General features: G+C 43.4%; 1 protein-coding gene and 1 long non-coding RNA gene across 2 annotated transcripts in view; one reads left to right on the top strand and one right to left on the bottom strand.

Moving 5' to 3' along the window:
- LOC150004139 (uncharacterized) overlaps nucleotides 1-12386 on the bottom strand; it is a 38479-nt gene extending 26093 nt beyond the window's left edge. Inside the window, exons 1-2 of the long non-coding RNA XR_016512364.1 lie at nucleotides 12320-12386; nucleotides 11600-11681 (exon numbers count right to left, since the gene is read on the bottom strand). This is a non-coding gene — a long non-coding RNA (uncharacterized LOC150004139). The remainder of the gene's footprint in view (nucleotides 1-11599; nucleotides 11682-12319) is intronic.
- A 719-nt stretch (nucleotides 12387-13105) lies between these two features.
- The window catches only part of UBR5 (ubiquitin protein ligase E3 component n-recognin 5), a 123811-nt gene continuing 119387 nt past the window's right edge, over nucleotides 13106-17529 (top strand). The window contains exon 1 of the mRNA XM_090283486.1: nucleotides 13106-13206. Within this exon, the coding sequence (XP_090139612.1) occupies nucleotides 13145-13206 (62 nt within the window). The 5' untranslated portion in view covers nucleotides 13106-13144. The remainder of the gene's footprint in view (nucleotides 13207-17529) is intronic.

The following is a 17529-nucleotide window of genomic DNA, read 5'->3' on the forward strand; positions in this document are numbered from 1 at the left end:
CAGCTTTTGGCCATGGCCCAGGAAGGAGTCAAGCCCAGAGTGCTCCCACCAGTCGGTGACCAGGGGCCACCTCTCCATCCACCATGACAGGAAAAGCAGTGACCACCTGGAGCATGGGACTGCCCTCAATGTCCTGTGCTGCAGAGAGAAACCGACAGCCTTAAAAATCAACCTGTGGCCATGCACTGCCTCATCAACAAGTTCCAGATCCTTTAAAGTTGAACACAGCACATACCCCGCCACCTCCCACACATACAGAAGCAGCTGCACCTTTTGAATCCAAGGCCTACAGCCACACGGGTTCTCTGTTCCCCATGCCCACTTCTCATTGGAAGGCCCTCCTGTGCTGCCTTGCCAGGGCTTCCCTCCTTCTTGAGGTTTAGCACAGCTTTTGTCCTGTTTGTTGTGGTTTTATTATTTTTTAAATTTGATGTACTTTTAAGTATTTTTTATTGATTACGCTGTTACAATTGTCCCAATTATTTCCCTTTGCCCCTCCGCCCAGTACCCCTTCCCTCCAGCAGTCTCCCCCTTAGTTCATGTCCATCAGTTATGCATGCAAGTTCTTTGGCTTCTCCCTTTCCTATACCATTCTTAACATCCCCCTGTCTGCTTTGTTCTTACCAATTCTGCTTCTTAATCCCTGCACCATTTCCCCTTCTCCCTTCCAGGTGATAACCCTCCAAATGATCCCCATACCTATGATTCCGTCCCTGTTCCTGTTGTGGTTTTAAAGTAAAGTACTTCTGAGGTGGGGGCGGGGGGTGGGGGTCAAGGGCCTGATACTCCTGTTTGTTAAAGGTCCGGGGTTGGGAGTGGGGAATTAAGGTCAAGAAGCATTACCTTAGGGTATATTACTTTCATGTAATTTAATTAACACGAACTCAGATGAGCACTAAAGAAACTGGAAAGGAAAAAGATTAGGAGCTTTGAATTTATAGTGCGAAGAACAGAAGAAAGGAGGAAAACGTGGGAGGGTCTCAGTGAAGGGGTTGGAAAGTGGGCACAGACAGCTTGAGACCTTCCGCGGAGCAAGCTCTGGGATAGTGTAATGGTTAGGGGCCTGCCTGGAATTAGATGGCACTCTGCAAAGAACAAAATTTAATGAAGGGGCTATTTAGAAAAACGAACAAGGTCTAGTGAAGCACGGTGGGGAGGGGTGGGCATTTCCCAAGTTATCACCCCCAGCCTGAAGAGGAAAGGGGAGGGAGTGGTACTGGAACCCGAGGAGAACCATACTGTAGGAGACAGCTGTGGCCTCGTCAGCAAGCCCCGTGAAACTCGGGCCCAGTGGAGAGGGAGCAGGGGGTTGGGGTTGGGGCATCTCCCCCTAGTGGTAGCCATTGGTTTAGCGCAAATAGAGGCCAGAGGACCAGGGGGGCCCACTGGTGTAGGCACCAAGCCTCAGGCTCCTGCGGAGAGCGAATGTGGGGAAACAGACGGTCCAGCGCGGGAGGACCTGCACTGCTGGTGGAGGGCAGGCGGGCCAACGTGGGTCCAGGGGAAAGGCTCAGAGCGTGGGCACTCTGGCCGCTGCCTTTTCATTTCTCACAGCCTTGCTTTCATAACTGCTTCTGCTTTTACCTGTCAAAAGAGTACCTAAATGGTTGTTGGAAAGGCACCAGCTTTGAAGGCTGTCTTCGGGGGATGAAAACGCTTTCTCTTTCCCCCACTTGCCCCTCCCAGCTACAGTGCTCATGGAAAGGTGACAAAAATCAAGCCATATTCTCCAGCAAATCGTTCAGCATCTTGGTGGTGGGCAGAGTGGCACTGAACGATAGCATCAGCGGCAAGTTGCCCTCATATGGATTAAAATGTCAGGGCAGATTGAGGATTCCACTAACCTTGTCTTTTCCCCAGTGGAACCCAGTCTCCCCAGGCCACCTACGTCTAAGACACCCTTTTCAGTTTAGGCTCTTGTGTCTCTATTTAATCACTGAACTTTCTCCACTGGGTAGCTATTGAGAAAAGAGAGAACAAGAGGGGATGGAAGAAGTGAAGAAAAGACAGTGTGGCTTTTCCTCTTGCTCTCTTCATCCTCGAAATAATGCCCTGATTTCCCTCCGCACGGGGCCATGAGCACTTGAACCCAGTCAAGGGAGGGCTCCAGAGCCAACCTTTAATCACTTGTGAATTCAGTAACCATGATCTATAATAGTATTCTCAGCATTTTATGAGGACATTACTCATGATGATTGGTATCTTTGTGTGTGGACAGGGCTCCTAGAACAAGACTAGGCTAATGTTCCCTTTTAGGCTGCATATATACAATCTATTTTCTAGTTTGTGGAAAGAGCCACCAATTGGATCATCTGAAACCATTTGTGAGCCTGCCTTTTTTGCCCTGTGTTTGGTCACTTCCCTTCTGTGAAACTAGTCACCACATTTCTGATTACAAAATATCAGGTTGGTCTATCTGCCTTTGTCATTTCTCACCTAATCACAAATACCGTGTCCCAATTCTTGTGGCATAAGATTTGGAGACAGAAGCTGCTTCCCCCTCTAAGCCCCCAAAAGCATGACCCTGAAAAGCTGCTCAGAGTTGCACTCTGAACCTTATTCTTCTCATCTGTAAAGTGGGGGTTTTAATATTATTTTCCTTACATACGAAGCTCAGAGGATTATGGAATACTCTGAAGGTTATAAAGTGCAAGTAGACACTGATTTTCATTTGCTTCTTTGGGTGATTAGAACACCATGATTCAGAAGACAGAATTCAATGAGACAGATACTGTTAGCCTTGGGAGTGACAATAAATTTGAAAATATACTCTTTTCAGAAAGTGTATCCTTATGGGGCCAAGGCCATGCGGCTGCTGAAGCTGTGGCCCACTCGAGGGGGAACGCCACAGCCTTGCTGCCAAAGTGGAATGTTTGAGCCAGTGGGGCCAACAGAATTAAATCTGTGGGCCATTTCTAATCATAGTATCAGGAAACCACTCTCCCTTCCAGCTCTTTCCATGACTTCTAATAAAACAGCAAAGTGGGAAATTAGCATTCCCTGATGGAGTTAACAGTAACAACACCAGACAGAATCAGAAACTGGGTTCAAGATCCAATTGTTGTATTTCTGGCTGTGTGATCGCAGACAAGTCATTTATCATTGCTTAGCTGGAGAAAGAGAATCATGAAATCTATTCTGCAGGGCTGTTAAGAAGCTACAGCAAGTTTGTATATTTAATGTCATTTTGTAGGCTGCAAAGCACTAAACAAATGGAAGTATTAGTATTCTTCCCAGACACTGAGGGAGATGTTACTGAGCACTAAAATTTCCTTACACATAAATAACAGAGGCAGAGAAAAAAAAAATAAGCAAAAGACCTAGATTATTCACAGACTGGAACAACCAGCTCCTGAATCCTCTAGACGTGGTTAGGCAGTGTCCGATATAAAGCCCTGGTGACGGCTTCAGTGGCTGGAAATTTGAGGCTACAAGCAAAAGCTGAAGGGGTAATCTCTACAGAAAAGATAGATGGGAGGAAACTCAATGATTTCCAAGTATACACAGGGCAACTGTGGGAAATGTGGTGAGTAGCTGCACCACTTCCACAGAAAACAGAACTTGTGAGGATCCACCGGGGTCAGTGGGTTGGGAGATGGGGCAGTCGGGCAGGCCAGAGCTGCTGTGGCCTGATTATGCACTCAGCCAGACTGTCTCTTCCAGACTTAGGTTGGAGGACAGGCATGGAGTTTAAGCATGTTGAGCAAACGTGGGCTGACCCCTAACATTGAAAGATTTATCTTTGTGAGATGGAGCTTAAAGGAGCCCATGGGACAAAAGATCTTACTTTGGCAGGTAGCTCACCCCAGAACTAAACGGTGCTTTAATCCCTAAATTAGCTACTTGGGACAAGGTATTACAGCCTTACATAACCTTAAATAAAAAACGAAATTCGGATATAGTCATCATTCATTCATTCACTTTTTATCTGTGGTTCTGGTACTGGTGACAGTTATGCACTAGCAGAAACACCAGGGTGAACGTGACAGTCGTTTCCATAAGGAAGTGCCTGGAGTAAAGAAGGGCGCTAAGTCCGTAAATAACTGTGGTAGATGAGTACAGTACATGGAGAGTGAACTGTGGGGGTTCGGGGAAGAAAGAAATGTCACCTGACTGTGGAGGTGATGGGTAACATAGAGAAAGTGGCATTTGGATCAGGAATTCAGAATGGGCATTTTGGCAGGATGCTTGCAGCAATGGGTACAGCATGAATCTTTGTGTGGAAGTATTTGATTTTTTATTATTCATGGTCCTTGACTGTATATTTAATCAAAGTGTAAAAAGCTTTGTTAACAATAGTGATTGTACCCTTTTTTGAATTGTGAGGTGTTTACATGGTGTTCCATACATACCTGGAGTGAATGGCCCTTCTTTACAGCTTCTCTTCCACAATTTCTCTCCAGAGATTGCTTGAACAAAACCCTTCCTCCAGGCTTTTATCTGTCATTCTCTTGTTTAAATCATCCCCATCTTGTGAGACCACTTTCCCTTTTTTCCCCCTGGGGAGAAAGGACCCAACCTGTCTCTAACTCCTATTTATAAAGCTGAACCACAGGAAGTTGTTATTTCTGTAGATCAAAGATGGTTCAACCTAATGGAGTCTCTTCCACTGACTTGTCATGCACTTGGTCTCACTTGTATGCTTCTCATTATTAAATCATCTTGTTTCTTTTTTTTTGGCTTTCTCCCTGTTCCCACCCCAACTCTCATCAAATATAAGCCCCTTGAGAGTAAGAAAGATACTGTCTTATCTTTGCTGTATCCCTTGCTCCTAGCATACTGTACATGGTAGGTGCTCAATATTTGTTTACTGAATGTGAATAAATGCTTTGCCTTCCTGGTTCTATCCAGGGTTTCAGCATGTGCACACACACAAAGCTATTCCATTACCGGGTTTGGGTATTAAATAGATTTTGTCTAGTTGTGGGATTGGGTGAGCCTTTCTGGGTCTTGCTTATCTCAGCTCTGAAAGCCAAGTTGTGGGGTACACTAGGATTAGTGGTTTCCAAACCTGGCTGCTCACCAGAATTGCCTTAGGGAAGTGTTAAAAATATAGATCCCAAGGCCCACTCCAGACCAATGTAATCAGAGTGGTGGGGGTGGGCAGTAATCTTTAGATATCTTCACCTCCCAAGATGACTCTTGGGTAGCCACTGAAATAGCTGTCAACCTGCACTTGGGAACTGACAGACCCCTGAAGTCACGGAGAAAGGACTGCATTTGTCTTGCTCACTACCAGGGTCTCAGTACATAATACAATGCCTAGCACATGGTGAACGGCAGTGAACAGCTGTTGAATGCATGTTGGAGGGCTTTTTCGTTTCTGAGGGCATCTGAAGTGCCAGAGGTCTTACGTGGATTGACGTTGAGAGTTTCCAGGGTCCCCTTGGGCTCCCAAACTTGAGATCCTTGTATACTTGTAATAGTATATTATAAGCCACGTGTCACTGGGTGGTTTAACCTCTCTGAGCCTCAGATTCTTTGGTGAAATCAGGGCATTGGGTTAAATGACCACTAGGGTCCTATAGAACTTGATCTTGCTTTCCATAATGACTCCTCTATGTACTAACGGTGTGATTACCTTTTGTTAAAATATCTGTAACTCTATTTTATCACCTCTCGCTACTGGATTGTAAGCCCCATGAGGGCAGAGACCTTGCCTATCCCATTGCATGGATCTGCAATACTTAGTGCGTGGCATAAAGTTGTCACTCAAGAACTCAGTCTTTGGAGGAATGATAGAGACATTTATTAAAAATGCAATGAGAAGGTAAAAGCTAGCTTACTTAATAAAAAATTGTATATATCAACCTAAACTCACTGCACTGCTAGTGGGAGAATAAAGTCACACAACCACTTTCCTTTTTTCTGAATAACAAATTTATTAAGATATAATTAACATATCATAAAATTAACCCTTTTAAAGTTATAATTCAGTGATTTTTACTATATTCACAGTTGTGCAACGATCGCCACTATCTAGTTTCAGAACATTTCATTACCCCCCCCCCAAAAAAAAAACCCAAGTCTATCTGCACTAGCAGTCACTGCCCATTTCCTGTTCCTCTTAGTCCCTGACAACGACCTAGTCCCTTCTTGTCTTTGTGGATTTGCCTATTCTGGACACATCATGTAAAGGGAGACATACATTTGGCCTTTTGTATCTGGCTTCTTTCACTTATATTAAGGTATATTCATGCTGAAGCATGTATCAGAACGTCATCCTTTTTAAGAAAAATAATATTTCATTGATGGATATATCACATTTAATTTATCCATTTATTAGATGGTAGACATTTAGGTTATTTCCACTATTTCTCTATTATAAAAAATACTACTATGAACGTTTGTGTACAAGTTTTTGCGTGGACATAAGTTTTCAATTCTCTTGGGAATAGGCCTATGTTTTTGATGAACTGTAAAAACTGTTAACTGTTTTCCAAAATGGCTGCTCCATTTTACAATTCCATCAACAGCATATGAGGGTAGCAATCTCCACATCCTCTCCAACATTTGTTATTGGCTGTCTTTCTTATATTCACCATTCTAGTAGATGAGAAATAATCTCTCATTGTAGGTATGATTTACATTTCTCTAATGACAATTGATGTTGGGTATCTTTTCGTGTGCTTATTTGGCCATTTGTATATATTCTTTGGAGAAATGTCATTAAAATCCTTTGCCCATTCCCTCCTGCCCCCCAAGATTAAAAATTTTTATTTGGCAATATAGCATTATTTGCGTCTGTAGGCTTAACTTCCAATATGAGCTTTATTTGTTCACCTTCAAAATACTGTCTTACATTTTCTAGTCTGCACTCTTCAATAGGATAGTCAGGGGTAAAACATTCTGCCTTCTCTCTTAGCATCACTACATCTTCACAAACCAGTGCTTTACACATTCTTCTCATCTTCTTTCATATACTTTAGCTCATCCTCAGCGTCCTCTTTCCCCTTTGCCCATTTCTAACTTGGATTATTTGTCTTTTTATTGTTGAGTTATAAGTAAGATGTCGATTCAACACGGGAGGAGACAGATACCGTGTCACTCCCGAGTCGGACTGCACAGCCATTCTCGGCGGTGCAGATAGACTCTTAAGAAGCTACACCATCGTCTCTCGAGACGGACGGCTGCCGACGACGACGAATAAGTTTTTAAAATGCATTCTAGGTTCTAGTCTCATATCAGATATATGCCTTATATTTTCTCCCATTCCATGGATTGCCTTTCTACTTTCTTAATCTTGTTCTTTGAGGCACAAAAGTATTAAATTTTTATGAAGTCCAATTCATCCATTTTTTTTTTTTAGTTGGTTATGCTTTTGTATCTAAGAAACTATTGTCTTCTCTGAGGTCACAAAGATTTGCTCCTATCTTCTAAGAGTTTTGAAGCTTTAGCTCTTACATTTAGATCTATAATCCATTTTGGTGGATTTATATGGTGTGAGGTAGAGCCACTTTTTAAAAAAAGTATCTTTTTCTATAGTGAAATTTAGCATACACACAAATACACAAAATAAAAATGCACAGCTAAATGGATTATCAAAGAATGAACACCCTATAACCAACCCTTAGGCCAGAAAATAGGATACTGTCAGCATTCAAAGGGTCACCTTATGATACTTCTATATCAATACCCCTTCCTCCCCCTTGAAGTACCTATACCCCCTAAGGCAGCCCCTTGTTTACTTTTCTTAGTTTTATTACCTAAACATGTATCCCCAACAATTTAGTTTCACTTTGCTGCTTTTTGAAGCTAATATCAATGGAATTATACCATCTCTGGCTTCTTTCACTCAACATTATTTTTCTGGAGATTCATTCAGGTTTTTCAAGTAGGTATAGCTCATTATTGCTGTATAGTATTATTTTGCATGAACATACCATAATATTCTATTTGTGATGGTGATTTGAATTGTTTACAGTTTGGGGCTTTTATAAATAGTACTGCTACGAGCATTTGTTTTCTTATTTGGTATATACCTTGAAATCAATTTTTTGGATGTATGTATATTTCACTTTAGTAGAAAGTGAAAAACTTTTCCAAAGTGATTGTATCTCCATAGTTTTGCCTCTTCCAGAATGTCATATAGTTGGAATCAGATTATATAACCTTTCAGACTAATTTCTTTCACTTAGTAGTATGCTTTTAGTTTCTCCATATATTTTCATGCTTGATATCTTAATATTTTAGTGCTGAATAATATTACATTGTCTGGATATACCACAGTTTATTTATACATTCACTCACTGAAGGACATCTTAGTTGCTTCCAAGTTTTGACAATTATGAATAATGCTTCTATAAACATCTGTGTTCAGATTTTTGCACGGATGTAAGTTTTTAAATCCTTTGGAAAAATATCAAAGAGTGTAACTGCTGGATCATGTGTTAAAAGTATGTTTAGTTTTATAAGAAACCACCAAACTGTCTTCTAAGCTGGCTGTACCATTTTGCATTCCCACCAGCAATGGATGAGAGTGTTTACTGTTCTGCATTTCTGCCAGCATTTGGTGTTATCATTGTCTTGGATTTTCAGGTCCCATTATTTTAGTTAGTCAGCAATCATATACCCACATATTTTCCCTTTCCATTCCTCATTCCTTTGTGCCTCTTTGGGTTTACACTGGGGAATCACTTTCCTTTTTCTTGAAGAATACCTTGTAGTGTGAGTTAACTGCTAAAAATTTCTCACATTTCTTTTTTCTTTGTCTTTTTGGAATGTCATTATTTTTCTTTCACTCTTGAAGCTGACCTGTAGTAGTGTGCTTTGCCCACAATGAGGAAAGCTTGAAGTGTCAGGGAGTTAAAAACACACAATCAGTCCTCAACTACTGAAGGATGGAGCTGATGGATAAATACCTACAGTTTCTTCCCCCTTCAATGGCATAATTCTCAGTGTGGCCAAACACTGTCCCTCAGATGGTCCTTAGTGGGACTGAATTCCAGTTGCCCACAGTGGTAAAACATTCATCAGCTCACCTTCTATTGTTTTTTTTTCCCCTTCCCTGTCTCATTTCTTCATTCTCATACAGTGCTTCCTGGAATAATTTCCTATATAAACAATTTATAGCTAAATCCTTGTCTTAAGTCTGTTTTTTTTTTTTTTTTTTTTTTTTTTAAACCAAATCTAAGACAAGGCCTATTTCAGCAGTATAGCCCTCCAGGGCCCAACCCAAAGTAAGAGGGGGTTCATTAGTACTCACCACTGCACTGGGGAACCTTGGAGCTCAATCCCTGGTGTTTTAGCCCTGCATGCTTGTCAGAGCTGCTCAGCTTCTTGGCTTCTCACTCTATCTTTCTGGAAACTGGCATTCATCCCAGAGGAAAAAGTGGCTCCAAACACAAGATTCACTTCCTTGGGTCTTATTCATCCTTTGGATCCCAGTTTGGTAATTCATCATTATTTTGTTAACTCTCTTGTATCTTTAAGCAGATTTAAAGAAATATTTGGCTAACTTTTCTAGTCGTCTTCAAAGGGAGAAAAAGTCCAATTATTAGGGGAAACCTCACCCCTCCTTTTCTTTGCTTGTATTGCATTTTGGCTCTTTAAAAAGCTTCTGCTTGAACCCTGTTTCTCTCCATTCCCTATTTGTATTCCCTCCTCCCTCATCCATGCAATGGGCTTGCACAACTCCATGCCTTTATTCTTGTTTTTCTCCGTTCAAAGAGTGACCCACCAAAGAATTGGGCCCTGGGAGACTAAAATTCTCCTTAATATGCCATCCTGGGACAACAAAGCAGTTACTATGTCAAGGTGGTTGTCAATCAAAGACCAAGTGGGCAGTTTGAAAGGGCTGCCTCAAGTGAGGAGACAAGCTTCAACCAATCCAGAAAGTCTCAGTTCTAGGAAACTGGGAGTGGATAAATCAAGTGGAAAGGGTAGAAGAACAAAGAAAAGACGAAGAAAGGGAGATTTGGAGGAGAATCATGAGGCAAAGTCTGGGTGTGGAGCTTGTACAGGAGCAACTCTAAAATGACAAGGTTTAAGCTATTCTATATGTCCAGAATATTCTTGAAAGCTCAACGTAAGTGACTTTTCTTAATTTTCTTGACTAGAATCACTTCCTTCTTTAGCTCTCATAGCACTCTTATTGCATCTATCATATCACATTGTTCTCCTACTGGCTTTGAATAATCTGTTCCTTCTAAATTAGTAACTAGCCAGTAGCTGTGGGACAGTGGAAACAGCAATGGAATAAAAGTTAGACAATCTGGGTTTTAGTCTCAGCTTCAGTAGTTACCTAAGGTGTTTGAGCCTCAGTGTCCTCATCTATATAATGGGGGTAATAATACTTATTCCAGTGTGATTTGAATATTAAAAGACAAAAGCATAACAAGTGGTACACAGTGAGTACTTGACAAATAAAAGCTTCCATTTGCAGTGTCTACTAAGTGTCATGAAGTGCCCTAGGTGCTTGATAAAAGTTATTTTACTTAGACCTCACTACAACCCTACAAAGATCTATTACTTGGAATATTTTACAAATTAGAAAAAAAGACACTATGATAAGTAATATAATCAATGTCACATAGTTAAGTAACAGCAATAGTACACAAATCCAGGTGTATCTGGCTTTAAAACTAGCAGTGTAAATTGGTCTACCCTGCTTCCCCATGGGTCATATGGACTTCTAATAAATACTGGTCTTCAAATTACTTCTAGTCAGTACTAATCTGGGACAATTTTAGAGTTGGTGACCTACAAAAAGTGTTCCATTATGTGTCTCAAGGAGTCCCTACTCTATCCTGATTTCTGAATAAATTTTCACGAGATCTGTCCAAAAAGTATCCAGCCATGTACTATGAAAAATAGAGACAATTATTAAAGAAGATACAAGAAACATGGTACATAAGAAAATGATGTCTCAGTTCCCTTCAAAGTAGGTACCTTGGGACCTCACACAGTTCTCCCAATTGCCATCAACTGCCCTGTCATATTTTCCTGCATCTCATTGATGATCTGAAATCTCTTCCTTTTCAAAGGTGATTTTAGTTTTGTGAAAAGCCAGAAGTTGCAGGGTACCAAATCTGGGCTGTAGGGGGTGTTGAGTAACCTGGGTGATTTGATGTCTCTCCAAATACTGCACGAGACATGATTCATGAGCAGGGGCATTGTCGTGATGAAGCTGCCGATAATCAGTTACCCATAGCTGCGGCCTTCTGAATCATCCAAATACTTTCCGCAGAGGAATATTCGAGCTTAATGCAAAATTTGATGCAGATTTATTGCTCTACTCACTCCTTCATTTTGAGTGCAATCGTCACATAGTACACATGCTCACTGAACGGCATCTACTGCCCCCAATGACTTGTACAGTGAAGTTGTCATTATTCATGCATGAGCATTCTAGTCCACTCTCCTTGGCTGCCAGGTTACATTGATATTGCACAAACCATTCTTGTTATATTAACAATGGTTGGACTTTTTTCAGACAGACCTCATATATTTTGCTCTAAAGAACTTCCTAAGCAAGTGTGTATATATAATGCATTAATAAAGGTAAAGTGTTATCTAATATTGAAAACTTTTCACAGGACCCTTTAATTTTAACAAATATCCACAGACTAGAGAAGTAGTTTCATGTTTTCATCTTTACCTTGAGACATGTACTTGAGCCCTGGCCAGGTAGTTCAGTTGGCTGGAGCATTCTCCTGATACAAGGTTGCAGGTTACATTCCCTGTTAGGCACACACAAGAATCAACTAGTGAATAAGTGGAACAACAAATTGATGTCTCTCTCAGAAAAAATTAAGGTGTTTGATTTTTTTGAAGGGGCCATAAAAACCTTTGAAAGAAAGTTATAAACCGGCTCCCTAGAAAAAAGCAACTAGATCCATTCATAAATTTGTCATTATGATCCCACTGATCATAAATTGAAGTGCACCTTTGTAGGATAGATCATCTTTCATTTACGAGTCGTAAAAAAAATCATTAACCATTTAAATCAGGAAATTAGTGGAAATTTCCACTTTTTTCTTTGTGTAGGTACCCAACAGTGTTGGGGAAATTGGGGAGACTAAGATAATAAAGGGAGTTGCTAAAAAAAAAAAAAAAGTTGCTGCAAATCAGCTCTCTGATCCTACAACAGGACCTTGTGGGAAGGTTCTTACATAACTATCTTCTCCATAAAACACTGCATTTCCTGCACCTTACCTGATTTTACACTACCACTTTAAATATTACTGCTGAGGAAGGACGAGAAACAACAAAAAAAACCCCTACGGGTCTGCAAAGTAATTAGGGCAGCCCCAAGGAAATCAAACAGAGACAACGCCGGAGGCCCTCTTCCATCCCACCTCCCTGCGGACACACTCACACTCGTGCTTACTCCCTCCCCGCGCGGGAGGACGCGCCCCTCCGCCTGCTAGTTCCCTAACACGTGCTCTCCGGGACACTCACTGGGGAGCTTCTCACCCCCACCGGGGGCTGGGCTCGGGGCCGAACGGACCAATCCGCGCGCGCCTTACAGCGCCGTGGTCCAACAACGTTGAGCCGCCCAATCGAAAGGGCCGAATCGCCCGTTTCCCGGAGCCCCGCCCCTCGCAGCCGGACCCCCCCCCTCCCCACGCCGGTCGCCTCCCTCCTCCTCCTCCTCCTCCCCCCTGCCGTTTGCCCCTCCCCCCCGCTCGGGAGAGGAGCCTGCGAGACGGAGAAACTGGGACAGAAGTGAAGATGGCGGCGGCGGCGCGGGTGGCGGCGGCAGCTTTTCGCCAGTGACGCGCGGTGCGGGCTTATCCCAGTCCCCACCTCCCCAGTCTGGACCCCGTCCGCCGCTGGGACCACACCGTCTCTGCAGCCCGTCCCTCTTCCCAGTCGCCCCCCCTCTCCCGACGCCCGGCTACTGGTGGCGGCGGCGGCGCCGCGCCCCGAGCCCCGGTCGCCGGCCTCGCAGTCCTGCGCGCTGACGCCGGGGGAGCGGGTGGCTTATAGATTTGCGCTTCAGCCCGCCCCGCCGGACCGCCGGGCCGCGGACACACACCCGGCACGGCACGGAGCGGCGGCCCCTGCGCATTTGCTTCCCTCCATTTGGGGACTGGGAGGCGGCGGCGGCAGTGGGTTTTGGGGAGGGGAAGTGGGTTCGGGGGGGGCGGGCGAGAGCGGGAGGGGGCCGTCCTCGGGAAGAGGACGAGAAGGAAGCACCATGACGTCCATCCATTTCGTGGTTCACCCGCTGCCGGGCACTGAGGACCAGCTCAATGACAGGTAATAGGGCCGGCGGACGGGGGGAGGGGCGTCTCCCCGCCCTGTCCTCCCCCACGGGGCCATGCCGGAGCGGGCGCCAGTGTTTACGCGCCTGCCCGTCGGCAGGCGTTAGTGGGGGGGGGGGCGGGGGCTGGCGTCCTCACTGTCCCTGGCTAGGCCCCTTCCGGGGTAAACTTCTAGTCCGGGGTGCCCGGGGCCGCGGGGGCAGCGCCGTGTGGATAGGGAAGCGCGCTGCACGCCACCCCCACCCCCACCCCCCTCTGAGGAGCCGCGTAGAACTCGGCGGAGATGGGGGCGGGGGTGGTCCGGTTCCCGGGGAGGGGGGGCGGTCTGTAATTACCGCTGGGCCCAGGCCCGAGGAATCCATATTAGTCAAAGTTGAATTGAGACAGACAATGCGGATGGGGGATGGTGGAGATAAAAAGAGAGGGAAGAGGGCCCCGGGGTAGGCTGGGCTCGCCCAGGCCCCCGGGAGTTGTGTCCCACGGGTGGTCTGGACCTGCCAAGCCTGGAGATCCCGGGGTTGGGGAGGAGGGGGCGAAAAGCTGATTCCCAGCAGATCGCGGTAGGAGGAGGCGGGGAGGAAGCGCCATGATTATTGTTATTATTATTAAATTTGAGCCCCTGCAGTGAGGTTTGCCTGCCCGGGGTGGAACGAATTCAGGCAAGGGTGGGGAAGTGGATTGGATTCCCTTTGCTCTCCTCCCAAAACGGTGCTGGCAGCTCCTGCTCCCTCTCCTGTGGTGTGAGCTTTTTTGTTTCCTTTTTTATTCTAATGATAGTGTTTTCCTGAGTTGTAATTTGACAGCTGAAAACCTTGCGTAGGGTCAAAGAAAAACTTACGTTTGCAGTTCGCAGTGCTGCTTTTCCTAAGACGCTGTAAATTTTTGAGATGGGTTTGCTATGGGGGGAGGAGGGGTGATGATTTTTTTTTTTTTTTTTTTTTGGTCTTTATTAAGAAGGCTCTCTTGGCCGTGGATCCTCCTTCCTCCTCCACCGTTCCCTGCCAGTTTAGGGTATTGAATGCAGGGCCGCATGCTCTCATGGAACTGAGGTAACGCAGGAAAAGTTCCTTCACTGTTGGAAAACAGACTCCGAGGAGACTGAGGGAGGCCTCCATTAAAGTAAATCTTAGGATCTAGGACTCGTATCTGATGATGGGCTAAAATGTTTAGGGGTCACAAAGTGGGGCATTTTAAGCCGCCTTCTCCCCACTGCTTTCGCTGCTGTCTTTCATTTGAGTGTAGGATGCCATTTGGTTCAAGTTTTGAAGTGAGATTTAATTTTTACTAAGTGACCGGGTGACATAAGTTGCATGACGCCCTGTTTGTCATGCGCTTCCCGGAGGGAGAAAGAGGCCTAACGTGGTGCTAAGATATTAGCCTCCGTTTACATGGAGCTAACCCGCGGGGCGGACAGCGATTCCATTCGAAAACTGGCGGCTTAGTTTCTGGAGCGGGGTTTGCATTTCTCCAGCCGTAATTTAATGTTTGTTAAACTTTTGGAATACGTTCTGAAAATATAACCGTTTGGAGTTACCACATGTATTCTTTAAATACTGAGAGAAATTTTAAATCACTGAAGATTTTGTTAAGAGGATCCTTACTGTGATTTTATTAAATTAGCGATAGAGGTCCTTTTGAAAGACTTGAACAGAAGATTTTTTTGCTAAGTTTTCGAATCAGGCTAGTAGTGAGGATATCTCTGCTGTCATTCATAGAACCGAACTGGTAGTGTATGGAGTGTTACATTTTGTAACTTAGAAAATTGCACCAGGGAGGAGAGAAAGGAGTAGGGTGTGTTTTCAACATTAGTCTTATTTTATATAAGGAACCTGATTAGTTTACTCAATGGACCATGCATGCCAAATCCTATTTTGCAGTGGTGTTGAGCAATTTTGATTCATTTTTCAGTATTCCTTTTGCTTCAGCTAGTCTGAGAAATTGACAAGTAATGTATCTTTTTTTTAAGCTGCCTTTCTCTTTTTTCATTCCTATTATAAACCAGTAATCAGCTTTATTTTTGATTCCTGTAGTGTCAGTATATACATATTAAGAATATTTACTACTTTAATAAAAACTCAAATTTAAGAAAAGAATAGATATTTAGTTTTCATTTCATGAACTAAAAGACAAATGATTTTAATTCAGATCATATGTGTGCATCAAAGGTGCAGATATTTTGAGAAAATAGGAAAGTGCTGTAGGTAAAACTTTAGGGACCTAAAATTGTATATAGTAGCAGTAAAAATGTCTGGTCTGTTGAGATTTGTGAAGGAAGCATTTGAGACAGTCCTGCACCCTAAGTTTTGAAGTTCAGTGGTTGACTTGTGGTGGAGCTCTTCTCTCTGTCTTCCCTTCAAAAGAAAGGAGCTGATCAACCTATTATTCCTGTATTGCTTGAGAACAATCAAGTTTGGGTAATAGAAGAGTGTGCTATTGTAGCTCGATTTTTATATGAGAAACGTGCCCATGATAGTCACAAGCGAAATGATAAATATTAGTCTTGGGTCAGAAAGGGTATAAGTAGGTAGACTTTATTCTTCACACAAAAAGTAAGATTCGATAGGAAGTGTGGTACTGCAAGTCAGTTGCTCAATTAAAGAAAACTTAGGCGACTCAAAGCATCAATAATTTCTTCAAATGAGATTTCTTTCTTTAAATAGCCACATCCTGTTAAAAATCAGGTATTTTGTTAAGTGTAAACCTGTGATGTCTTAAACATGTAAAATATACTCAGCATTAAAAAAAGGTTACGTTGAGTTTTTTCTTCGTTTTTTTAAACTTGCTAATTCTGTGGTAGTCTTTGTATATTTTTGTACATTAAAGTCTTTAATTATTGGCCCTGGGGGACCAATAATGAATTCAGTTTATGAATATAGGTGGGGATGGTTAGGGCAGAGAAGAGGAATTCAGACAGCCTAAGATGTAGGTTGCTTGTGGTTTCCCAGAGTGATTGCAAGGTCCCTGGCGCTGAGTGGCCTTCTGCAAATATTCCTTGTGTTGAATTGAAACCATTCCATGCTCAGATACTTCTGTGACCTTTTGATTTTCTTTCAAGTGAATTTCTTGAGTTAGTGCTATGTTTCTGCTTTAACCATTGTCTCAGAGTAATAGAAAAATGATACCAGGGACATGGTTCTGCCCGCTGAGGCTGAGGGAAGAGCTGGAAAGTGCCCAAGAAGTCATGTAGACCAGTCTTTTCACTAATGAGTTGAAAAAACAGGCCTAGAGATTTACAGAATTTATCCAGGGGTACTCGGTGAACTACTAACTGATGAGATCCACATGATAGGTCTTCTGACTTTTCCAAAGTCCAGGGCTCTTTCCACTATTCCACGTGGTCTTGATTCAGGGGTATTTCTGCTTTTTGAGGCATCCCAGCCTTAAGGCAATCACCTGTCTTACAGTTTTGCTTTCCCCTTCCCCTCGACGACTCCTTCCAGGGCTCCAAACTGACTTTTTTTGCTTTTTGTTAGGCTGCTGACCTTTCCTAAAACTAGATTAGGAGAGGAGAGGCAATGTGGGTATGGCTTGTTACTGTCCTGAATTACTCCTTGGAATGAAGGTTAACAATCCAAACCAGTTCTCATTGTTTTTTCTATATGTGGAATTTTCCTGTGAGCTTTTTTTGGCATTGTCATATGTTGTGCAGTCATAAACAGTCTTGGTTGAGATTGTCTTATCAAAAGGGCTTTTCTCTAAGGAGCTTCCCCTTTAGATGCTGTGAGAGACAACAGAGTAAGACAGGCAGGAGCTTGGAATTTGGAATTCCTAAATCTGGGTTCGTCTTAGCCCTCCTATTTATTAACTGTACAGTCTATTACAGTAGGCAAGTCATTTAACCACTTAGAACCTGACTCCCTGTCTCCTTTCCACCCCCCACACCAGAGTCTCTTAAGTCCAGCAGAATACCTACCTCACCATCAGTGAGGAACAGTTGAGACAGTGGCAAAATACAAGTATTATAAAGTAGATTCTGTGGAAAATATTATGAAGAGATGGTTACTTTTAACTGCTTTTAAGTGTAGTCTGGTTTACAAATAAGAGAAGCAGGACCTCCCAAAAAATTATTCTGGAGTATCCTTAGCACTTAGTGTAGAACCCAGACTCTTAACCTTAGATCAGTGGTTTTCAACTGGGTGTGATTTTGCCCCCCTGGGGTTATTTGGCAGTGTTTGGAACAACTTTTTGATTGTCACAGCTGGGGCAGTGCTGCTGGCTTCTTCCTACCCAGAGACGATGCTAATATCCTACAGTGCACAGGCCAGCCCCCCCAACAAAGAATACGTATCCTGTCCTAAATGTCAGCTGTGTTGAAGTT

The sequence above is a fragment of the Furipterus horrens genome, unplaced genomic scaffold (genome assembly GCF_987537825.1).
Source record: "Furipterus horrens unplaced genomic scaffold, mFurHor1.1.pri manual_scaffold_7, whole genome shotgun sequence".
NCBI classification, from domain to species: domain Eukaryota; kingdom Metazoa; phylum Chordata; class Mammalia; order Chiroptera; family Furipteridae; genus Furipterus; species Furipterus horrens.